This window comes from Melopsittacus undulatus, chromosome 1, assembly GCF_012275295.1.
Source record: "Melopsittacus undulatus isolate bMelUnd1 chromosome 1, bMelUnd1.mat.Z, whole genome shotgun sequence".
Classification (NCBI taxonomy): Eukaryota; Metazoa; Chordata; class Aves; order Psittaciformes; family Psittaculidae; genus Melopsittacus; species Melopsittacus undulatus.
Window position 1 is genome coordinate 44,640,278 of NC_047527.1, and position 22,255 is coordinate 44,662,532.

Genomic DNA, 22,255 nt, shown 5'->3' on the forward strand with positions numbered 1-22,255 from the left:
CTTTTCTTTTTCAGTTATCTCTGCTGTTCTTTGAAACACTGAAATGCAGTCAACATTCAACGAATAATATGAAACATAAGCCTCTGCAGTACTTTTGCTACCCTGCTGTGCCATCTGAACATTCTTGAGAAGTGCTGGGCTTTGCATACAGTCTTGCATAGAGAGATGTGAGACTTACAATCAAAGCTGCTGAAAGACAATACAACTCCTGCCTCCTTGGAGAATCATTTCACAGGTGACAGATGCAGTGTTGTGCAGATGTTTCAGTGACCTTCCATGTTTCCTGCTGATGACGTGCAGCTACTTTTTTCTTTTATGGATTTTTTTTTCATCTTTTCTTTTGGGTATATAAGCATATATGTGTTTTCATCGATAAGGATTCACTTGATCTAGGTGCAGTACGGGTGCAGTACAAAATGAAAGTTTCTGTCTGGGAAGCATTCATTGGACTGTTGGAAATGGCTGGACTGTTTGGTGGTAAGGGGTAAGTTGCTGCAAAAAGCAGGGGATCTTACATTATGGAAATAACCTGTGTGAGGTGATTTGCATTGTGAACATACATAAGCCTGCAAGAACCTCTAAGCAGCGGAGGCAGCAGGAGCAACCTGAAGGCTTGGACAGAAAGAAATGGTTAATGTCCCTGCTCACAGATGTTGCAGGGCCAGCTTCTGGCTAGAAGGATGATGGACTGATCTTGCTGCTACTACTGAATTTTAATAAATGCCTCTATAAACTGGAAGATAAGCCCTGGTTTAGTCTTTCCCTGCCTTTTTATCTTTCTGGATTCATTTCCAGCAGTACTGGATTTACTGTCTTTGCTGTAAGTACCTTCACAGAGAAATAAGAATTCATAATCTGCAGAGATAATACATACTAGATTGAAACTGTTCCAATACTGTGCCTGCCAGAGGCCAGACTGAAAGATAAAGAGATATAGAGCTTGTTCATCACTCCCTTGTACTTGGCTGCAAGGGAGTAACTACACCTGCGCAGTGGACCGTGTAGGTATTACAGATTTTTTGATCTCTCTGAACCTGCACTGATTTAGTGGGGAAACATTTCATTATTCTTTTTGTGCCAGTAAGAGAGAAGGGTGAACTTCTGCAGAAGTACAGTTTTAGCTTTACATTTTCTTTAATTTTTTGTTAAATTCTCAACACACAGTTAAATTGCCTTATGACTTGTTTAGCTTGATGTCAGCTTTGTAAAGTCTCCCGATGAAATCGTGCCTCTTGTGAAGTGTAATAAAATCCCACTTTAGCTTGCAGTCAAGCCAGATTTATGTTCATTTAATTTGTATTTCAACCATGCTGTCTTTTTTTTATGACAGTTTGAACAGAGACCGGGGAGAAACATAATGAGAAATTGTCTCCTTCCTCCCTATTAGTTAGTTACTTGACATCTGGCTCGAATGTGTATTGTAGGCCCCTCTTCAGCCCTTCTTTCTCTCCTTCCAATAAAAAAGTCTGCCTTTTTCAATGAGGAAATAATTCTTTTTAAAAGTCTACATAATATCTTGAGTTATAAACCATCTTTTCCAAAGGAGAGGCATTTTAACATCTAGCCCTGACAGCTTCCATGCACAGCATACTTCTTGATTTCGTAACAGGAGGAGATTAATGCTGCCCTTCTATTATATGCTTTGGGATCTGTGTGTACTCCTCTGTAGTCAACCTCCTCTTGAACTGCTGCTTATTAGCAGTGAAGGCACAGACGGCTTTGTGTTTGCGCAGCTCAGCTGAAGGAAGGGGAGGATGGCACAGATAGCAACATAGACGGTTCTGAGCATGTCTTTGTACCGAAGCAAAGCTCCAGCTGATTTATTAATTGTTTTTACGAGAACATGAGTAATTCTACAATAGATAGCAGACCCTACTCCCTGTAGACACAGCCTAAAGCATGTGTTCGGTGCTGAGGAATGTGTGACTTTTTTGTAGAATTTTGGGTTGTAATGGGTAACCGGCCTTTTCTTGCCACCAGACTGGACTATCTATTGTTAAAGTCATAACAGTCACAGTAAAATAGTAGTATGCTTCTAAACAGAGTAACTAGAGAACCTAGAATTAAAGACCACTGTCTCATTCAAAGTGCTGGATGAGTATTATCCGTATAGTGTGTTATTATTCAGTATGTTGTTTTCCTTCTTCGTTCATGTGAATTCATGCTTTGTTACAGTGCCCAACTCAATTCCTGCTCTGGAGGGAGAGTTTTCAATTTCTTTCTGAGCTGGTGAAATTTTATCACTGCTGTATCTCACAGTTTCAAAAAAAAAAACAACCCTGTGTGGCTTCCATGCACTATTCTGTTCAACCCCATTCTGTACATAGGGGAGAGTGTTAAATCAAAAGTAACTCCACTGGACTTAGGTCTGTCTGACGTGACTCAAACTTGCTGTGGTTTAAGGTTTTTTTTCTTCAGGGAACTGAGAGTATGAAATGCCATTATAAATTGTAATCACAGCTGGCCTCAAACAGTAAGCCACAGCTGGGAATCCTGCAAATCAGACTAGGCTGCATCCAGGTGGCTGTGTTGGTAGTCAGAGGACAGCAACTGAGAAGTAAGCAAGAGAAAGCAACAACCTCAGATCAGCCCATGGTGAATGAGCGGTGTCTGACAACTTCTGTAAAATTCAAGAACATCTTGCCCTTAGTGATTATCTGTGAAGCACAGTTACTGGCTCTGCACTACGAAGTAGTAGTTTTAATGTGCTGTCAGATGCTCCCTGGCGCAGCTCAATCCCTGCTGCTTTGTGGTGTCTTGGCACATCCTACTTTACGTAGGAGGAGGTCTGACTTCATTCGGCTCCCCCCACTCCTGAATTTCCTTTTCAGGAAAGTGGGATGCCTGCAGGGGAAAGGACCTGTGGAGCCAAGGAATGCATCCTCTTGGCTAGGCTGCGGCTGATGGGGAAATCCTGAAACCAGGACTTACATGGTCTGCATGATGGGATGGGGATTGAAAAGCACAGTTCTCTCTTCATTCCTTGCGTGTGCCTCAGATATCAATCACAACATGATTTCCAGTGTCAGTTAACTGAGCACCTGCTTGATTCCCTGATCCCAGAGGTGCCACTGCCTGGTCCTCTAATTGCTTTGTACCAAAAAGGCTCAGAGTGGACAGGCTGAAGAATTCAGGTTTAGGATGCTGAAATGTTTCTATTGAGTATGTGAAGCATTTTTACAAATGCTTGCCGACGGTCAGGTTTCCTGCTGCTACCCACAGTGTCTGCTAGGTGTAGCTTTGTCACTCCTACAATTTCTGCTCTGAATCCTGTAGGTAATGTAAAGTCTGTGGAAGAAGAAGTTGCTAAATTTTTTCAAGACCGAGGGTATGTGTACAGTGAGAGTTTCAGATACATTCAGTAAGTAATTAAAGAAATGTACAAGGATGAAAAACCTCTGGAGCTACTAAGCCCAAAGACACCTCTTCCCTGCTGTGGGCATCCTTGACCCATGGGTTCTTCATAGAGGTGTGGATACTCTTGGTGGTATTGCTAATTGTGCTTAAAGTCCTCTTTACGTGGCTGCTGTTTACTCCAGTTGAAGGCAGAATGCTGGAGAAGCCATCCTGTAGTCAACTCCATTGCTATAACATACTGCAGGAATGGCCTCAGCAGGTCAGACAAAAGTGCTGCTACTGCTGCCCCAGTATTGGTCTTCAAAGCACATGAATTGTCTTGGCTAAACTTCAAATAATAGCGTGTCCTGAAGCAGACACAAAGGTAGGAAAACTCCAAGGCAACTGATTTTTAAAGTGTGGTGAAGGTTACTAAACATTTGCAAAATGCAGTCTTGCAGTGGGAAATACCAGCATCTTTATTTGCTCTGGTGTTAATACTTCAAAGTTACTGTGGTCACTTTAGAAAGACAAAATGTATGCAAGGGAATAAAAGGAAGTCTTCAGTCTTGAATGTTGATATTTAGGCTTACAACCACAGTACTCGAGTGTACTGATTAAAAGGTTGTGCCTCTGTCAGCAGGATGCTGTGGTGATGTGGAGGAGCTGAGCCTCTTGTTCTCCACCTTTCTTGGTGTGTGCATGTGTGTACAAGTGTGTGCACACACCTGGAAGGGTGGCAGGACAAGTCTTTCCTATGGGGCATCAGGGCTTGCTGAGCTTGCATTCATTTCCTCCTCTGCTGCCAGGTGGCCTGAAGTAGTTCAGTGTGGGTGAATTCCCCAACTATGTCTCAAGGCTAATGGGATGTATAGGGGCAGCAGGGTGTTGTGCACAAAAATGCTGAAGGAGTGAGAAAATATTTCTGTAGGTGGCTGACATCCTGATATACTGCATGTGTTTTAATGAAGCTGACCACTGTTTGGGAACAAGAATCTAGTGGCTGCATGCATTGCTAATTTAAAAATATGATTTAGAGGAGAAGCACTAATCATTGATTTTACTCAGCCTTTTTCCCATTTTCTGCAGTTGTTTCTTACATTGAGTCTTGCTGTGCTGTTCTTTTGCTGAGACCAGCCTTTAACTGACAGTGTTTCTAAGTCTGAGGAGATTTCCACACATTTTAAGTCATGCAAGCAGCAAATGTGTCCATCTAAACTTTCATTATCACTGTATTTGTAGAAGAAAGCAATTATGTGCCTTGCTGTCCTTGGCATATCTGCCAGGGGCAGCTGCCTCCGTGTTAGTTCTTGCCTTTTACAAGACTTGGGAAACTTAGGCTTCCATGCCGGAAGGAGATAGAGTCAGTAAGAAACACATCTTTCTAATGCTCTTCTGAAGGCGACCACCTTCAAAAGGGTTTTATATGTGTATGCTTTAATTTCTTAAGTTAGCTGAAGTTCTCAAATGACTCAGTTTATGGTTAAGGAGAATTAAATGCTCTGCCACTCTTGGGGAAGCCTAGGAGAAAAAGGGTTTCAGCCTAGCATTTTTTAATAGCTGCTTCATGATGCTAAAAACAAAGCCAAACCCTTATGTTTATTGTTTCGGGGCTGTATGATAATGGGTGTTTTCTTTCTGTAAAACTTCTAATAGTAAACCCTAGAAACTGCTGTCTGTACAAGTACTAATACACTGAGTTAAGTACACAAAAATGCTTCCATAGTTATTTACTATTTCTAGACAGCATGTGTCAAAAGGATCTCTTTTAACTGAACTTCAGCTCCCACACGTGCTTTTCATTCTGACCTTGTGCAATGGGGTGCCCTTCGTGGCAGGTTTAGGAGACTCTCTGCAATCTTCTGTCTTCTGGTTTGGCTGCTATTAGCTGGAAAAATTGACTGGGCAAAATGGTGAAGAAGTTGAGCCAGCAGTTGCCACAGTGACAGTTGTCCAATATAAATATCTTACAACTCTTCTGTTTATCATCTGTTTTCAGGGCAGTTTAAGCTGCTGGAACAAGACCGAGATATTAAGGAGCCAGTGCAGTATTTTAACAGTGTGGAGGAGGTGGCTAAAGCATTTCCTGAACGAGTTTACGTCATGGAGGAAATAACATTCAACGTTAAGGTAGTCCCTGAATAAATATTTATCCCTGTCTAAATGATTAACTGTTACAACCTTTATATACATGGCAAGCAAGCAATGGTGCTGTGTGGGAAGTGTGATTTTTGAGACACAAACGGGCCTTTAGTGTTCTGCATTCAGTGATGGTACTCTCTGAGATTGTTTTTGCCGTCTTAAATCAACGTGTCCTCCAAGGGCTCTCCTGTCCTATGGCACTTTGGGGAGCAGTGCTGATGATCCATCCAATAATTCATCTAATTAGGATGCTTCAGCCATATTTTAAACAAATATTGTTTGTTGCCCCCTTTCTCATCCCCCTTCAGCAGTGTGATTTTTATTCTCTGCTAAGCAGCAGCTGCTCAAATCCCTGTCCAGAAAGCTTTATTCTCAGAGAGCACACAGGGTGAAATGATGGGGTTGCTTGTCTTGAAATTACTGCAGCTAAATAGCATTGTGAGTAAAACAAAAAGAAAAAACAAAACACAAAGGACACACTTGTTCTCAGTGTGTATGTGTGTTTGCATGTGCACACCTCTTGGGCTCATCAAAGGGTCAGCAATCCCATGAGTGTAAAAGAGCTTGCTGTCACCAAACACACTGCAGTGACATGAAACACTGAAGACAGAACTTGTTCTTCCTTATCCTGCCTGTAATGTGTGACACTACATAACGTAGGTCAGCTCTGCCAGAGTAGCAGAGTGGTCTTCAAGCTTGTCTGGTTTGCTTTAGTTGATACACCACCTAAGACTGATAGAAGAGCTGGGATGAAGTGGCACAGATCCACATTGTGTACCCTACAGGGAAAGCTGGTTGATACTGCTGCTGCAAAACCAATATAGTTTCCTAGTCCCATGTGTAGCGAGTTGGGCTTTGTATAACAACCTTTTAATGTTTTTTTCTCTTTCTTGCACTGCTAGTCCATAGTTTTTATAGGTCTGTAACAAGATTGAAGACTGCTGTGTGAGAGCTCATCAGTTAATTCATTCAGTGACACAGACTCATGCCTTTCAAGACAATATGTCGTTTTCATTTATATTCTCCATTGACCAGAACCTATAAAATACAGCCTTTCATGAATGAAGGCTACATGAGAAAGTTGGAACACTTCTATGTGTTTAGGAAATAGCTGGGCAACTCAAGGCAACAAGAAAATTTCATTTCTACCCAGGAAAATCAGTCTTACCTTGGGACTGCTAGCCTTATCCAGTGCTGTGCCATTATTTTTCAATTGATCAATGACCAGACCAGGAGAGTGGAACAGTAAGGTGTGTAGCTTTAACTTTATAGGGAGAAAAGTATTTGTCTGCAGGTTTGTTTAAATGTAAATGTTATATCTTGAGTTTAATAAGAATGTTCTTAAAACCCTTTGTTATATTTAGCAAACTGAGAAATAAGCACAGCTCACTGTTAGATATCAAATCCATTTTTAGAAGGTATTATAGTGATACTCCTTAATGTAAATAACAGTAATAATAATTCAGGTTTAACCTAGTTACACAGTTATCTTGGCAGTATTTCTCTTGGCAGTTTTTCCAGTTTCATAGAACTCTCTTCCAAGGTTATAATCTTCCAAAAAATAAATGAACTTAACAGGATTTATTAAAGTGCTTAAGAACCCTTTACATGCAAGAGAATTATGTACACTAAAATTTTAATATAGGGGAGATCTTGTCAAACTGATAAGAGCAAAGGGTGGAATACTAAGTAAGTTGATTTCTGTCCAATGCAGCGTGGCCATTTAAATTCAGAAGAGAATATCAGAAGGTAGGTAATCTGATAGAAAAAGAAAAAAAAATAGCCTGAAATATCCTATGAAGCATTTAAGATGAGGAGTAACTCTGCAGTCTGGGAATTCTTTCTTGTTCCAAACACTTTCATGGGTATTTTTTTGGAGAAAGAGCTTGTAGAGTTACAGGGTGCCATCAGGCAGGCAGTCACTGCATGGTTTTGTTTGTCTGTGCTCGTTGAGTTCTGCCTACATGCGCCAATATGCTGTGGTTATTGTTCAGCTTGGTGCAAACCTTGCTCCCTGGTGTAAATCCTTTGCTGCTCTGGTAGGATTTTACAGGTAGTGCTGCTGTTTAGCAAGCTGCCTTCTCGCTGTGATGGGCTGTGGGATCTTTTCCAGGGGCAATACTTTATTTTTACTTTGTGTATTAGTTGCTAAAGGGAAAAATAAACCATCTTACCCTGGGAAGGTGAGATAGGTCTCCCTTCCTTCCCCTAAGTTTTCATCATAGGATCACAGAATGGTTTGGGATGGAAGGGACCTTAAAGATCATCCAGTGTCAGCCCTGTGCCATGAGCAGAGACATCTTCCACTAGATGTCCACTAGACTTCCACTGTCCAGCCTGACTTTGAACACTGCCAGGGATGGGGCAGCCACAGCTTCTCTGGACAACCTGTGCCAGAGTCTCGCCACCCTCACAGTAAAGAACGTCTTCCTTATACCTAACCTAAATCTACCCACTTCCAGTTTAAAACCATTCCCCCTTGTCCTATCAATACTCTTATAAAAAGTCCATCTCCAGATTTCTTGTAGGCCCCCTTTAGGTTGGGAAGGGGAGGAAGGTTGGCTATTTTTGTTCTGTTTTGTTGGAGTTAGATTTCTGCACTCAACTGCCCTAGTCTCATACAGATGGCAGTATGTACAAATACCCAGAAAGCTATTTGCATTAAGACTTAAAACCAGGAATAAAACCCCCACATCCTACCAAGGACAATTCACAGAATGTTCTCTTAAAAAACAGCAGTGTTGTGTAGATTGAACACTGGACAAGCCACGAGTTCCTGTACTCTGAGAAACAGCCCACTTAGTGTTTCAGGGCCCTTCATATCCTCTGGGATATCATTTTTTGTGCTGGGGATATAACTTTTGTCCTGAAGATATCACCAAGTCTCGCTGGAGAGGCTGTGAAGCTGTTTGCAGAGCTTTTCCAGGATGGAAAGGTGGGTTAGGTAATTAGCCCTGTAATGTTTCTTTTCTTTCCTATCAAAGACATTGTGTAGCTGCTGTGAACTTGTGATACCTCGTTTGTCTGTTTTTTTAAGGTGAACCTCTTTTCGCAGTGGTTTGACTGTGTTGGCCCATACAGTGTGTGTTTTGGCAGAAATAAATCTATAGTGAAAACTTTTCTTTTTCCTTTTTTGACACCTCTTAATGCAGTACAGTGAAGCAAAATTGATTTCCTGACTTGATTGTAATTCTGCTTGCTCTGATAAACTCACCCTGAGTTTCCAAAAAGCACATATACAGGAGGTTGTCACCTACACTGGCAGTTTTAAACTCTGCAATAGCAACTTTCCACTCCCTAAACAGCACTGAAGCCAGCTTTTAATGCAGCAATCAGGGCAAAGTCCCTCTCAGCTGAAAGGGAAATGAGTGTATACTAACAGGAAGAGTTGTACTTCATGAGATGGTTCTCTGTCTTGGGAGACAGATATTTTATAACAGAAAACTGGGACACTGTCTCACTAAATTTTGTCAAATTCCCCGAATAAAATTGCCCTTTTTTGTGTGTGTATGAAAACCTTTCATTTCATTTTTTAAAAATCTTTTATCCATTTTGTGTGACCTGAAGAAAATCATGTTTTCTCTCCAGTGCTATGGTTAGTCCCTTGGCTTTAATGGTCCAAACCATGGGCAGTAACTTCCGAATCAGAGACCTCACTGTTGAAAAGAGCTACCAAAAAAGTAAAAATCCTTACTGTGAATTTTTAGAGTGAATGCAATGCTTGCGTCACTCTAAAAACTAAAAAGTGTAACTCGCAATATAAAGCCACAAATCATTTTTATGAGGATTTCATATGTGTCCAAGTGATTAAAGACTTCAAACTGTAACAAATTAGAACGATTGGAGTCTGAGATAGAATATTGACTCAGGTGTTATCAGAATCTATTTTTCTGAGTTAACTGTTTCTTAAGCTAAAGAAACAATATCCTTGAGCTTTCCCAAAAGAACATGTTTCCTAAATACTCATTCATCACTGTCCTGATGCTGTCTTCTGCAGTAGATATAATTGGCTTCTGAATGTTATCGAATTGCAGGAGTCTTGAAATTTGAAACACTATAGTGACTCAATCCACCGTGGTTTTGCAGTGTGTTTGGTAAGTTGTCTGTAAGCCCGTAACCCCTCAGCATCCTGGCATCAATAGGGAGCAGTTAGTACAAAGGAATATCTAGCAGCAGGAAGATGAAGGGTAAGTACAGCATGTGATAGGTTCTGATTCTGTGGGTCTTTTGCATTAGGATTTGTTCAGTTCAAACATCTACCAGTGATTTCTAGATGGCTTTGGAGTGGATGGGTGAAGAGACTTGCTATCAGCCAGGCACCATTCTGTGACCATCTGCACACGTTAAGGGCACTCATCCTGCCTGACCCTCAATGCAGAATGGTGAGCACTCATCCGAGAGTGAAGGCTTCAGCTCGGGCTGGGGGTCTGCACCATCTACCCCAGCAGGGGCCAGTGCCTCCACCCAGACTGAGCTGCTGCAGGGAGAGGCTGCAGTAAGTGCCCTGAGCTTTCTCCTGAGGCACGGAGAGGCAGCAGAGCTTCTTGCAAAGGTGTGCCCAGGCAGAAGACCTCTTAAAGGGTGGTTGAGCTGCAGGAGGCAGTGAGACTAGTTTTGGTGATAGTGTCAGCAATAGATGCCCAAAGCCTGGAGGGGGATCACAGGTCAGCAGGAGAGCACCTGAAGAGCAGCACAAAGGAATGAATTTGTGGCACTCCAGCCACTAAGTTGGCTTTACTGGAAGCCCAGCTTACATGCCTCTGTGCAAACACACATAGCATGGAGAGTAAACAAGAGGAGATAGAGACATGTGCACACCTGCAGGACTATGATCTTATTGGCATCATGTGGTTACTGCTGCGAGTTACTGCACTGAAATTGCCCAGCAGACAAATCCTGTTTTAAAAAGATGTGAGGAGGACACATACACACATAAATAAAATACGAGGACACAATCCCACTATTCAGATGTTTGAGGACAATGTGTAGTTCTGCCTTCCTTCCCCTTGTTCCTTCAGCTAGTCTCAGCTTCCTACCAGCTGCAGGGTCTTCACACCTGAAGGCTGAAAACTGAACCAGGCAAAAGTCCCAAAGGAGGCAAGAGCACTGCTTGGATGTGGGCAAAGGAGGAGGTGGGGAGTGAGCTGAATGTGTGGAGCAGAGCAGAGCCCCACTGGGAATGCAAAGTCAGCCCTCCCAGGTATGCCATGCAGCTGAGTGAAGGTTTCATGAGTGCTTTCTGGCTTCTGTAGCATTACCCATTTTCCAGAATTATGAAGAGATCCCAATAGTTTGCCACAAAAAAAATGTGGTTATTCCTGCGTCAGCCTGTGTTCTGGACTACCTTAATTCTGCCATTCTGATAGCGCGGTGCTGTCTTCTCTGTCATATATACCAGTGATACGCTGTGTCGTGTGTGGGCTGGGACATTCCACTATCAGGTCCAAGTGTCTGAAATAGCATAGGGCTCTGCTACACCCTGCCAGTGATGGCATAGCAAGAAGCAGAGGGTGCATGGGGGATGTTCTTAGCGGGGGTGTGAAGGAACATGGGGTGCTTGAAGGTGCACATCCTGCTGGATCAGTGCTGGGAGCATGGAAGGTAGAGGGAGCAGAGTCTGGTGTGGTGTTACCCATTCTACCTTTTAGGAATAATTTATGATAAGAACTTTCTCACAGATCATGTTGTCTTTAAGTGTACTATATGGCATTAATCAAATCTATTCTGAAGAGTTGCTGTGCTTGACTGATTCCTGGGCTGATGGGGGCCCTTTGAGGTTCACCAAAGGCATGTGCAAAGCTCAGCACTTGAGATGCCATAAGCTCTGCAACAGGCTGAAAGTGACACTGTGGAAAAGTCTGAGCGGTACCCAGCAGACAACACTGGTGGTGTAACAACGGTAGCCAACAGCGTATTGGGCTGTATAAACAAGAGTGCGCCCTGCAAGTCAAGGACTGTGATTATTCCCTATCAGCATGTGGAATACTATAGCTGGAGTATTGCTTCCAGTTTTGGAAATGGCTTTTTTCCAATAACCTACTGATACAAGGAAGACATTCACATGTGGGAGCAAGTCCAATATATGAGGATGGTCAGGAGGCTGTAGCAAAATATGTATTAGGAGAGACAGAGACATCTGGGTTCATTCAGCCTCGAGAGGGTTGAGGGGAGATCTCTGCTGTGGTGCCTTCTGAAAGGGAGGATATAAAGAAGACAGACTTACCCATCTGCCCAGTGGAGGACAAGAGACAAAAGGCACAAGTTGGAACTTGAGAATTCTGCTCCAGTATAAGAAAAAAAGTAAATAAATAAACAAAAAACCTAAGACAGGGGTTGGTGAACACAGGAAGAGCTTGCCCAGAGAAAATGTGGGTTCTCTGTCTTTGGAGAAGCTAAAAATGTAACTGGACAGGGCCCTGAGCAGCCTGCCATAACTACACCTGCTTTGAAGAGAGGGTTGGACTGAATGAGTCATGTCCAACCTGGAGGATTCTGCAAGCCTGACCTGATGTCCTGTGCTAATATCCATGGTCCGTTGTTGATGTTTTTCTAAGTTTTGTGGCTATTGATAAAGTGAAATGTTTGAGCGAACAGGACAGAGCAAATTTGATTTTCATAGGTCTTTGCTACAAGAGCAAAGTAAAGATCATATAGCTATGTAATCTGAGAAACAAAAACTTAAGAGATAGCTGTGCATTGCTGTGTATGGTACGATATGTACTGAGATTTATATATATATATATGTATGGTATATATTTGTTGCTAATAGCCTGGAACACATATTGATCACCGTGTATGCTTTGTAATGTTAATCAGCATGTGGTGGTGAATGAATAACCTAGCACAAAAAGAGAGGAGTTAGCTTTCTTGACTTTCAGGACTGAAATTTTAAGATATACTTAGCCTGCTGTACCAGCAGCCTTAACATCACTGTAGCAGCGTTTAGTGGATAGGAATAAAAGTTGTGCAGTCTTGGACTTTTCATGTAGTTTTTTCACTGTTTTTACTACAGTTTTGGACATCAGCTGATACCTTATATTTTTGTTCAGAAGGAAGAATGCCGAACAGGATTTTTCTCAGTGCCAGACTAGAAATGTGGCACAATTTTTCTTTTGTTCCAGCACACTAAAATTCAGCTTTATTTTACCTGTTATTATCTGTGACTGTATTATAAAAAAAAAGAAAGCATGTTTTCCAGAATTTTTAACTGAGAATGATTTTATCTTTGAACATGCCTGTTGAATTTAAATATCCATTTGCTTTTGGCGGGTTGAAATGGATGCCATCAATAAGCAGCTGCTTTGCAAGACACACGTTTTGAAGCTCAGCCAGTTAGTTGCCTCTGTGGCTTCACATTTGACCCTCCATTTCCTTCTACAGTGCCTTGTTTGTTTGTGAGCCAACAGGGAACTGCAAGTTGGCTAAGCAGGAGCTCCCACAGCCGTAGGTTGTGACACCTCCCTTGCTCCAGTCAGTGTCCCGCAGGAAGCCAGAACTTGTACTGTCACAAGTTGAAGTATCTGACAGTGTAGCTGGCGTTGTCCAGAGAAGCCATTTGTGTGGACTTGTCAGTGCTAGAAAATGGTGTCATTTCAGTATAAGCCCTCTCAGAATGAGAAGGGGAGATGGAATGGTGCATGCACAGAGCCCTGCATTTCCTCAGCCCTTAACAGCTCCACCAAAGACTGCAGCTCAAAAGCAGCGCTCTATGGTGCTTTTGAGGAGAAACCAGCAGTGAGTATAACACCAGTGTTATCAGCAAAAACACAGAGTGCTTTCCTTTCATGTGGCTGTATTTCAGAATGCTGTCTAGCCAGTGGTGTGAACTGTGAATGAGTATTATGCACCATAAATCCTAGTAGTTTCCTAGGTTAGACCAATTAGTGTTTGTTTAGATAATTCAGGGTTGAATGACTTCCTCTCTGGAAGCCTTGGGACTGAAGTGCTAAGGAGGTGCTGAGCTGCCTGTGCATTTGCTCTGAAAGGCTTGCAGAAGTAAATGACAACTTCACAAATAGGGGTGAATTGCAGATCATGTTTTACAAGAGGAAGTGTTATTCACAGCGCTTCTCTATTATTAACTGGTTGGAATTACAGCCTTGATTTTATGCAGTGGCTCTTCTGTAATGATACCCAAGTTTGAAGCCCAGAATTTGAACTTCAGACAGCTTCATGAAGTCTTCAGGGGTTGCGAAGGTGAGGAAGGGATATACAGTGTCAGCGTATATTTTCATTTGCAATTTCTTTAATGTTAAATATTTCCAAATGAAACAGTCTGTAACAGGCCAGTAGAGTTTACCTGATGTACCTTCCTTTATGAGGAAGTATCTGCTGCTGAGGATGAGCTGGGTGGGTTCTGTTAGGTGCCTGAAAAGAGCTTTTCACATTAAAGCACTCAAATATGGAGCAGAGCAATCTTGTCTGTAAAGAGCTATTCCAGTCTTAAGGAAATAACTTCAGGAACAAATGAGCTTCTGTCATCTGGTTTGCCTTCCTTTTTTTTCTCTCTCTCTTTCCAGTACCATTTCCATACTAGAAAAGCACACACATGGCTGTGCATATGTTGTTTAATCTCTTAAATTGCAATTATGATCAAAAAATGAGGAAGGAAGTCTATGACTAGGAGAGCAAAGCAGAGGGGGAGTTAGGCATATGGGATAGACCAATATTCTTGACTTCTTCAGGGAATAGATGTCATCTGTCATTTCCCCTAGCCTGGAAGAGATTCTATCAAAGGGGTATGCTTCATCTGTAATGATGAGATCACCTTTTCTGCTCCTCAGGGAGCTGAAGATGGGAAGAAGTTTGCTTCCCTCAAGAGCCTGGCAAATAAGTTCTAGCAAACTGCAAAAACAAGGACATGGGAAAAAAAGATACCCAAGGGAATCCAGACATGCTTTGTGATGGCTGCATTGACACAAGTGGATATTTGAATGTCCTTTCCTTAAAAATCGGTTGTGTTTGATCTCATGCTTTCTTTAGCAGTTTCATGTGGCTGTTTCCCCTTTGGTAATACGCAGGAATGTGCAGGAAAATGAAAAAGGTTCCCTGACCGAGCTTCAGGTTAAACACCTTGTGCTTGACTACTCAGCTGTCCAAATAAAGTTGGTTCAGTTTCTCCCAATAGATAGCCTTGTAAGTTCAGTCTCACTAGCTTAAACCAGATCTCAGTCTTAAACCAGATTTTCTATTGTTGTTTTACAGGTGGCTTCAGGTGAGTGCAATGAAGACACTGAAGTTTACAACATTACCCTTAGTACTGGGGATGAGCTCACCTTAATGGGGCAAGCAGAAATCCTTTATGCAAAATCTTCTAAGGAGAAGTCACGACTCAACACCATCTTCAAAAAAATCGGGAAGCTTAATTCAATTAGTAAGCTAGGCAGAGGCAAAATGCCCTGCCTCATCTGCATGAACCACAGGACCAACGAAAGCATCAGTCTCCCCTTCCAGTGTAAGGGCAAGTTCAGCACCCGCAGCCCACTGGAGGTGCAGATGCAAGAAGGTGAGCACACGATTCGCAATATAGTAGAGAAAACCAGGCTGCCCGTTAACGTGACTGTGCCAAGTCCTACCCCAAGGAATCCTTATGACCTGCATTTTATCCGTGAAGGGCACAGGTACAAGTTTGTCAACATTCAAACCAAGACTGTGGTGGTTTGTTGTGTACTTCGTGGCAACAAAATTATTCCCATGCATTTTCCGTTGCACTTGTCACTTCCGAAATTTATTCTACCTGACAGCCTGGTAAAGGGGGAGCTGTGGCACGAATCCCTCATCCAGCATTGGTTTAATATATGCCAGGAACAGTTTGACATAGATGAGTATTCCCGTGCCGTGCGAGATGTGAAAACTGATTGGAATGAAGACTGCAAGAGCCCGAAGAAGAGCCGATGCACGGGGCACAGCCACGTTCCCAACTCCCTCAGCTACGCACGAGACGAGCTTACGCAGTCCTTCCATCGGCTTTCAGTGTGTGTCTATGGAAACAACTTGCATGGGAATAGTGAGGTGAACCTCCATGGCTGCAGGGACTTGTGTAACGAGTGGGCCCTGTTCTCTCATGATGCTCTTCAGTACCAGGAGTCTGGTGACAGTAGCAGTGATTACCTTTTCCCTGAAGTTAGCGAAGAATCAATGTTTCTGCCTACTAAACCAGAACTTCCTTACGAAGAGCTGTGGTTGGACCAAGGGTCTGGAAAGGCTGGTGACCAGCCTCTCACTCGCTCGCTAAGTGAGAAGAACAAATGTGACAACTACAGAGGGTCTTTCCGATCAAAGTATGGTACTGCATCTCTTCCTGTGCCTGCAACTGTTGGAACAACCACAAAGTCTTCAGATGCTTCCCTACCTCCACCTCCAGTGCCTCCCAAATCAGAAGCAGTAAGTCAGGATTATTTATGTTGGTTTCTTTCTGGTTTTTAGCTGGTGAAAAGTTTTCTTGGAAATCGGGTTTTTTTAGTGAAGACTGGGGGGAGAGGGAGGTGGTGTGGATATGGAGGGCTAGGAAACGGTTAAGAATTTGTGAGATGCGCAACTTCTGCTAGTCTACTTCTAAATGTAAGTCATGTCCAAAAAGTGTATTTAATACAATTGATCATGTGGCTTAATCCTGATACTTTCATGTGATATTTATTGGGTTTTCTTGCTCACACAAACAAGGTCTCAGAACTGCTAGGTCACTTCCTTCCCTTGCTGTCCACATCGTCTCTCCATGTTTTCTTGCATTTTCTGTGGCTGAAGTGTGTGGCACATGACCCCACTTGGAACTACCTCAGATCACCTTAGTGTGTGCATCTTTGATTAACAGGCCCTTATAATGAAGGCAGCTAGAAATTTTATGGATTTGAAGTGTTTGTTAATGAGATTGTCTTATCTATTGCGAATTTATGGATGATTTTGAAGAATATTGTCTTTGTCTTCAAGGAAACTTCATCAAACTAGACTTGAGCTAATTGTTCTGTACTGCTTATTGACAGAAAATACATTTGAATAGGACCTGTGCAGAGTTTATAAATGACCCTTCTAGGGGAGTCAATTTTAAACAAAGCACGTTTCCTGTCCTAGGGTTTCTAATGAATATGCATGAGAGAAATCACTTCTCCAAACCTGAAATGTCAAGGAGACTTCAGAGGCACAAATACAAATATGTTTTATCAACAGGAGCTTTTGTGGACTAGGTGGAAAATCCATTCATTACATGGTCTCTTGACATGGTCCTAAACATTAATTTTTTAAAAAAAGGAAAGGAAAAATAAAAAATTCCCTCAGGAAAGAGTGTTTTGGAACCTTTAGCAAAATTTGAATGATACATTCTTATGTCATGTAAATCTTGGTGGATAATATTATTTAACAAATTAGTTTTGCAGGTTTTTTGCTGAACTTATATATAAAAAATATCATTCCATTTGCAAGTCCTAAGGTATTTTCAACAGTGTGGCTTCATGGTAAGCTGAAACTCAGTAAGTTCAAACTGCAGCAAACCATGGTGATGCCATCCCGTTCTTATTGCCATCTAACAGTCCAACAGTGTTCGCCAGAGCCTTTCCAGTCTCAGTGTGCTTGAAAACTAAGTTGTATGTATTTGCTGGGTTAGTCTGCAGTGTATTGCCGTGGGGATCCCCTGGCCAGGCTGTGCAGGAGTTGTGGTGATAAGAGGAGAGAACCCCAGTGTAGGCACAAAATGCATAACTGCAGCCCTTTGTGCTGCCAGAGCTTCCCCAAAAAGCAGCTGCAGCAGCTTCAGGAAAGACAGGAAAGTCAAGACGTTACTTCTTCATAGCAAAGAGTGTTTATAGATAATGTCTAAGTGCAGGAACCCAAGAGCACTTCCTAGCCTGAGAGGTCAGGTATGCACGACTGCTTTGTCCAGACTCCTTTGGCCAGGTGCCCAGCAGCACCATATCGGGATGAGGTTCCCTGGCAGCCTACACTGATGTAAACTGGTGCGGGGCTGGTCCCACCCTCCTCCTCCTTCTCCTCCTCCTTCTCCTCCTCCTTTCCCAACCACATGGTCCTGGCTCCTCTTTTGTGCTGGCTCTGGCACTCGGGCAGGCAGCCAGGTCTGGATCTGCAAAATGATTAGTTTCCTGCTGATTTCTGCAAGCTGAACTGCTTCAGTGCAGGGTCAAAGGAGCGCTGGAGCTAGTGCCAGGGAGCGGGCAGGAGGGCGAGGGAAGGTCAGGGAGGAAGGCTGCCCTACAGCAGGGTGAGGGCAGACCCTGGGCCGGGGGGGGGGGTGCTGGACCCCTGAGTCATGGCTGTAGCAAGGGTGACTCGATGTCATGGCTGAGGCGTGGGTGATGGGATGCTGGGAGAGCTATGGAGCAACTGCACAGCATCAGTGTGGACCCTCACACTTGAGGAAACCTCATGGAATAGTGACTCCCTTCTGGGGGCAGCAGGGTGGTGTTTGGGAAAGTTATATGCATTGTCTTTTAAGGTCATTTTGAAAACTGACAGTTCTGTCATGTGTGTCTTACATTACTGAGGTAATGTGTGAGTGCTGTCAGCAATTTCAGTATTGTTTTCAAGCCATATAGCATGTATCTGTTAAAGATATTAGCTTCCATTTAGAAGTGGGCAGGGGGCGTAAGCCCATAAAACCTAAAACAGAATAAAAACCCTACGTCTCCATAGATGATAATAATTTAGACTCGGGTTTGTGGCTTCCTGGAACAGCTTTGGAATGAGTATCAGTGACCTACTGAATTCATCAGTAGTTGGGGCCAAGGAGATGTTTGCATGGTTTCCATGTAGGGTATTTATAGAATAAGTAGATCTCAGGAGCGGCTGGTGAACATGCGGTTTAGTCATCACTCCCCCTAGAATGATATTCCATAGCCTTCCTGTATAAAGATTGGCTGGCAATTGTATTTTTGCTTGCACTGAATTTAAAGTGTGTGTACAGGAGCTGCTTGCAGGAGGGAAAAGGACATTTGGGTATTTCAGAAGCTGTTCTGGTTTCCTTTTCTCTGGCAGGATGAAGCATTCTGATATATCACATGTATTTTGTAAATACCTGTCAGAAAATCGAAGTAGCTTGAAGGCAGATGGATGGGGGGGAAATGGTCCCTGAATTAAGGGCTGTAAAGTAGAGATTGCTTCAGTCCCCCACCACTCGTCTGCATAAAATCAGAGGCTGATTGATTGAAGGCAAGTCCCTGATGGAGTGTGCTGGAAGTTCAGGCGCCTGTTGGCAAGGAGCACTATACTCATGGTCGTGCCAGCGATAGGGTGGGTTTCACCCGGATGACCTAAGAAATGGTCACTATAATGCCCAGATTCAGGAGTGACAGGGTCAAGTGGTTCTGGTGGTGCTCAGGGTGACACCAAGGGAAAGGAGCAGAGGTCTTTAAATCAGTGTAGCACCTCACACCATCAGAAAGAGGTCACCGTACCCAGGTCACAGGAAGGAGTGTTGGAGCATGGGAGAGCTTGGACAGTGACAAATAAAAGTCCTGGGACATGCAGTGCAAATGCACTTTATCTGTGCCTGGCAGCTGTATGGCATCCAGTGCTTCTGAGTGAAAGAATATTTCCTAAGAGCAGCAGCCATGGAGGTGATGGTCTTGTCGCACCATGACTCTTCCCCTCCTCTATTTCATTGTTGTTCTCTTGGACCTAGTGAGGGCAGCTCCTCTCTGAAGTTTCCCCTGGCTATGTCAGTTTAATCTGCAAAATCTCTCCTTTTTATTCCTCTGCTGGGTTTCCAGAGGGCCGTGTGTGGCAGCTGTAATTGTGGTCTTGTGACAGGGACCAACTAGGACTCCAAACCAGTATTATTTATGGCCTTGTTCTGATCTGCAATCTAGGTCAGCAAGGGAGCTTGACATAGTTTGTTGTGCCAGCACCTTTGTATGCCAGCAGTCTTCTCAGGAAAGAATCTCTTTAAGCCCTTGACCGTCTGCTGTGCTCCAAGAGCTCCCCTGAATGATCTCTCTAACCCCATGAGTATATATTCGGTGGCATGCAGTATTAAGTTTACCTAGTCTGACTTGCGGGAAAAAGATTCCAAAGTCCTTAGGCATCCTTGGGGCACAGCACTAAGATGGCTGAAGAGTTTTATGCCTGAATTCAATAACAAACATGAATAAAGTTGATTCTTCCTCTTTTTTTTCCCCCTCCTTGAAAGAGCAAATAAGAACCCTTGCAGCAAGATTTATTTCAGTGTTTTATGCTGTTGGGCATTTCCTGTAATTTTGACTTGTTTTGAATTAGGAAAAAAAGGTCCTACAATGTCCTAGCCCCCAGTTTTCCATTTCACAAAAGTACCAAATGGGTTGTTGCATTTTGAAAGCACTGAAGTGGATTGCAAAAGGTTCCACATTTATTTTGTTTTTGACTAAATCAGTTTTATTGCTAATTATGTGTTGCAGAACTGCTAAGATAACTTTCAGTTCTGCAGTGTTGCTAAATTTAAAAATAAACTATAGCTCCCAAACACAATTTCCCTTTTCTGGTACATCTGAGACTGTTTCAGATGAGGAGAACTTATTGGTCTCTTCCTACCTGGAGGAAGGTGGTGAGTCCTTAAAAACCCTGCCTGGCAGACTAGTTCTCAGTAACCTTCCTCACCCCTAGCCCTGCTATATAAAATTGCTCTTCCAAATATATACTGATGAGATTAAGTTCTTAATTCCATCATTTTTGCCATTCCATTTCTTCTGTAGGGATGGACCCTGATGTTTTGCTTCTTCCTAGGTAGACCAAGCTTAATTTCAGATAAGCAGCACTACAGTCATGTGCTTTAAGTGCAAAGCTGGCTGGCTACAAAAAATAGACCTAGACCTATTGGCTGTGTGCAGTATTTGAACAGGCTCTTCTGCTCGCACCTTTCAGCTTTTATGATTTGTAGTTAACCTCATCCTGGACTGCTTTGTCAGCTGCAGAAGGACTGAAGCTCTAGGCGTGAATCCCAGCATCTGGTAAATAAGAGATACATGTGCTGTTCCTGGAGAGTGAGACAAAGAGGCTGGGAATTATCCTAGAGTTGGATGGCTGATTATCACTGGTGAAGTAAGTCAGGAAACATCAAAAGTCTGTTGAGACTTTTTCATTACATAAGCTTGGTTTATTACCTCTAAATAAACAATGCTAATGAAGCTTCATCATAATTAATTGCTCCTTACCAAATGTAAAGGATCTGGAACAGTCTGTCTGATTTTGTACGTTACTGGAAGGTTCTTTTACATCATTTTATCGCTGCCACTTTTTAAATGAGTGGGTGTCAAACTACTGAGACGCACCCTAAAAAAGATTGCTAGTAGCTCTACTGGTAGCAATGCTTTCTTTTGGAATTCTTTATGACAGCCACATACTGTTGCAAGTGTATATCATTAGCATCATTTTTCTCCTCTCATCCCTTTTTAGTGATTTCCTTTCATGGAAGAAGGCAGAACCAGATGTGTTTCATCTGTTTGAGACTGCTGTTGCCCAGATTTTCTTGCTGCTTACTTACATGTTCTTCTTTTGTACAGGTAAAAGAGGAATGCAGGCTCCTGAATGCTCCTCCTGTCCCACCACGGAGCTCAAAGCCGTCCTCCACCAGTCCTTCCATCCCTCCTCGTACAGCCAAACCTGCACGACAGCAGACCCGTTCTCCCAGCCCTACTCTGTCCTACTACTCTTCGGGACTGCACAACATGTATGTATTTGAGCTGTGAGAGCCCTGCGCTAGCATATACTACTATAAATAATCTCATAAGATGGAATAGGCTGTCTAAATTGAAAATCTGTGCAGTTCTGTATAATTCTTGAAAGGCTTGAATCTTCAAACCAGAACAGCTGGTTTTGGGCTGAGATTTCAGTGCTACAATCATGCAGTGCAGCCAGCTGTGATAAGTGGAGGCATAAAAGGTGCGTGGTAGTCCAGAAATGTGTTGTGCCAACTATGTGGGAACCTACGGGGTGGGTGTGATGGAGAACAGAGAGGCCAGCAGACACCACTGAGTGCAAAGTGAGGTGTGGCGGAAGGGGGCCAGACAGCTTCCAGATCAAACCCACTTCAGCACAAACCTAACCCACAAACTGGGAAATCCACTCAGGCTTAGTAGAAAGTGGACAGTAAAATTTTAATTGTGTGGCTGCATATCTTTTCCAAGCAATGCAGTGTTCTTCCTTTTGCTTCAGAAAGTGTATGCACCTTTTGAAGTCTCATCTCCTTTCTGCCTTGAATGTCCTGTTGCCATTATTTTTGGTATCTCTTCAGTGACAAGGTACTGCATGTCTGGATATTACAAATTGATCTGAAGCACCACTGAAATCATTTCAGCCTTGATGCAATTGGTATAATAATTTATGCTGGAATTGCCTTTTTAAACCATAGTGCAGATTTGCAGCTTAGTGTTGTGTATCTGGCAATGATCACTCTAGATCAAGGCTGCTCATTTGTTTCTATGAAAGCCAGTTGAGTAGTTCTGTCAAGGTCTACTCCACAGGAGGCTGAGCACAAGACCTCCCAGCATTTGGGGCCTGCCAAATCCTGCTTTCTCTATTTGTAGCTAAGAATATATTTGCTTCCCAAGAAACCAGGAAAACAGTGAGAAGTGAAGTTTCTCAGGAATGCAGGAGATTGTAGTGAGATGAATGTCAGTCTCTTCTCTCAAATAGCAAGAAAAGAGTAAATGGCTCCAAGTTGGTCCCGGGGAGGCTTAGATTGGATATTAGGAGAAATTTCTTCACCAAAAGGGTCATCATGCTTTGGAGCAATCTGCCCAGGGAGGTGGTTGTGTGCCCTTCCCTGGAGGCATGTGTAGATATGATGCCTTATTTAGTG

At 42.9% G+C, this 22,255-nt stretch overlaps 1 protein-coding gene across 2 annotated transcripts in view; it reads left to right on the top strand.

The window, feature by feature from the left end:
• Positions 1-22,255, top strand: part of GAREM1 (GRB2 associated regulator of MAPK1 subtype 1) — a 99,730-nt gene that overhangs the window by 74,216 nt on the left and 3,259 nt on the right. Inside the window, exons 3-5 of one of the 2 annotated variants that reach the window (XM_034063593.1) lie at positions 5,336-5,466; positions 14,683-15,861; positions 20,958-21,124. In XM_034063593.1, coding sequence (XP_033919484.1) covers positions 5,336-5,466; positions 14,683-15,861; positions 20,958-21,124 — 1,477 coding nt within the window. The remainder of the gene's footprint in view (positions 1-5,335; positions 5,467-14,682; positions 15,862-20,957; positions 21,125-22,255) is intronic. The other variant, XM_034063602.1, reaches the window with a different exon arrangement.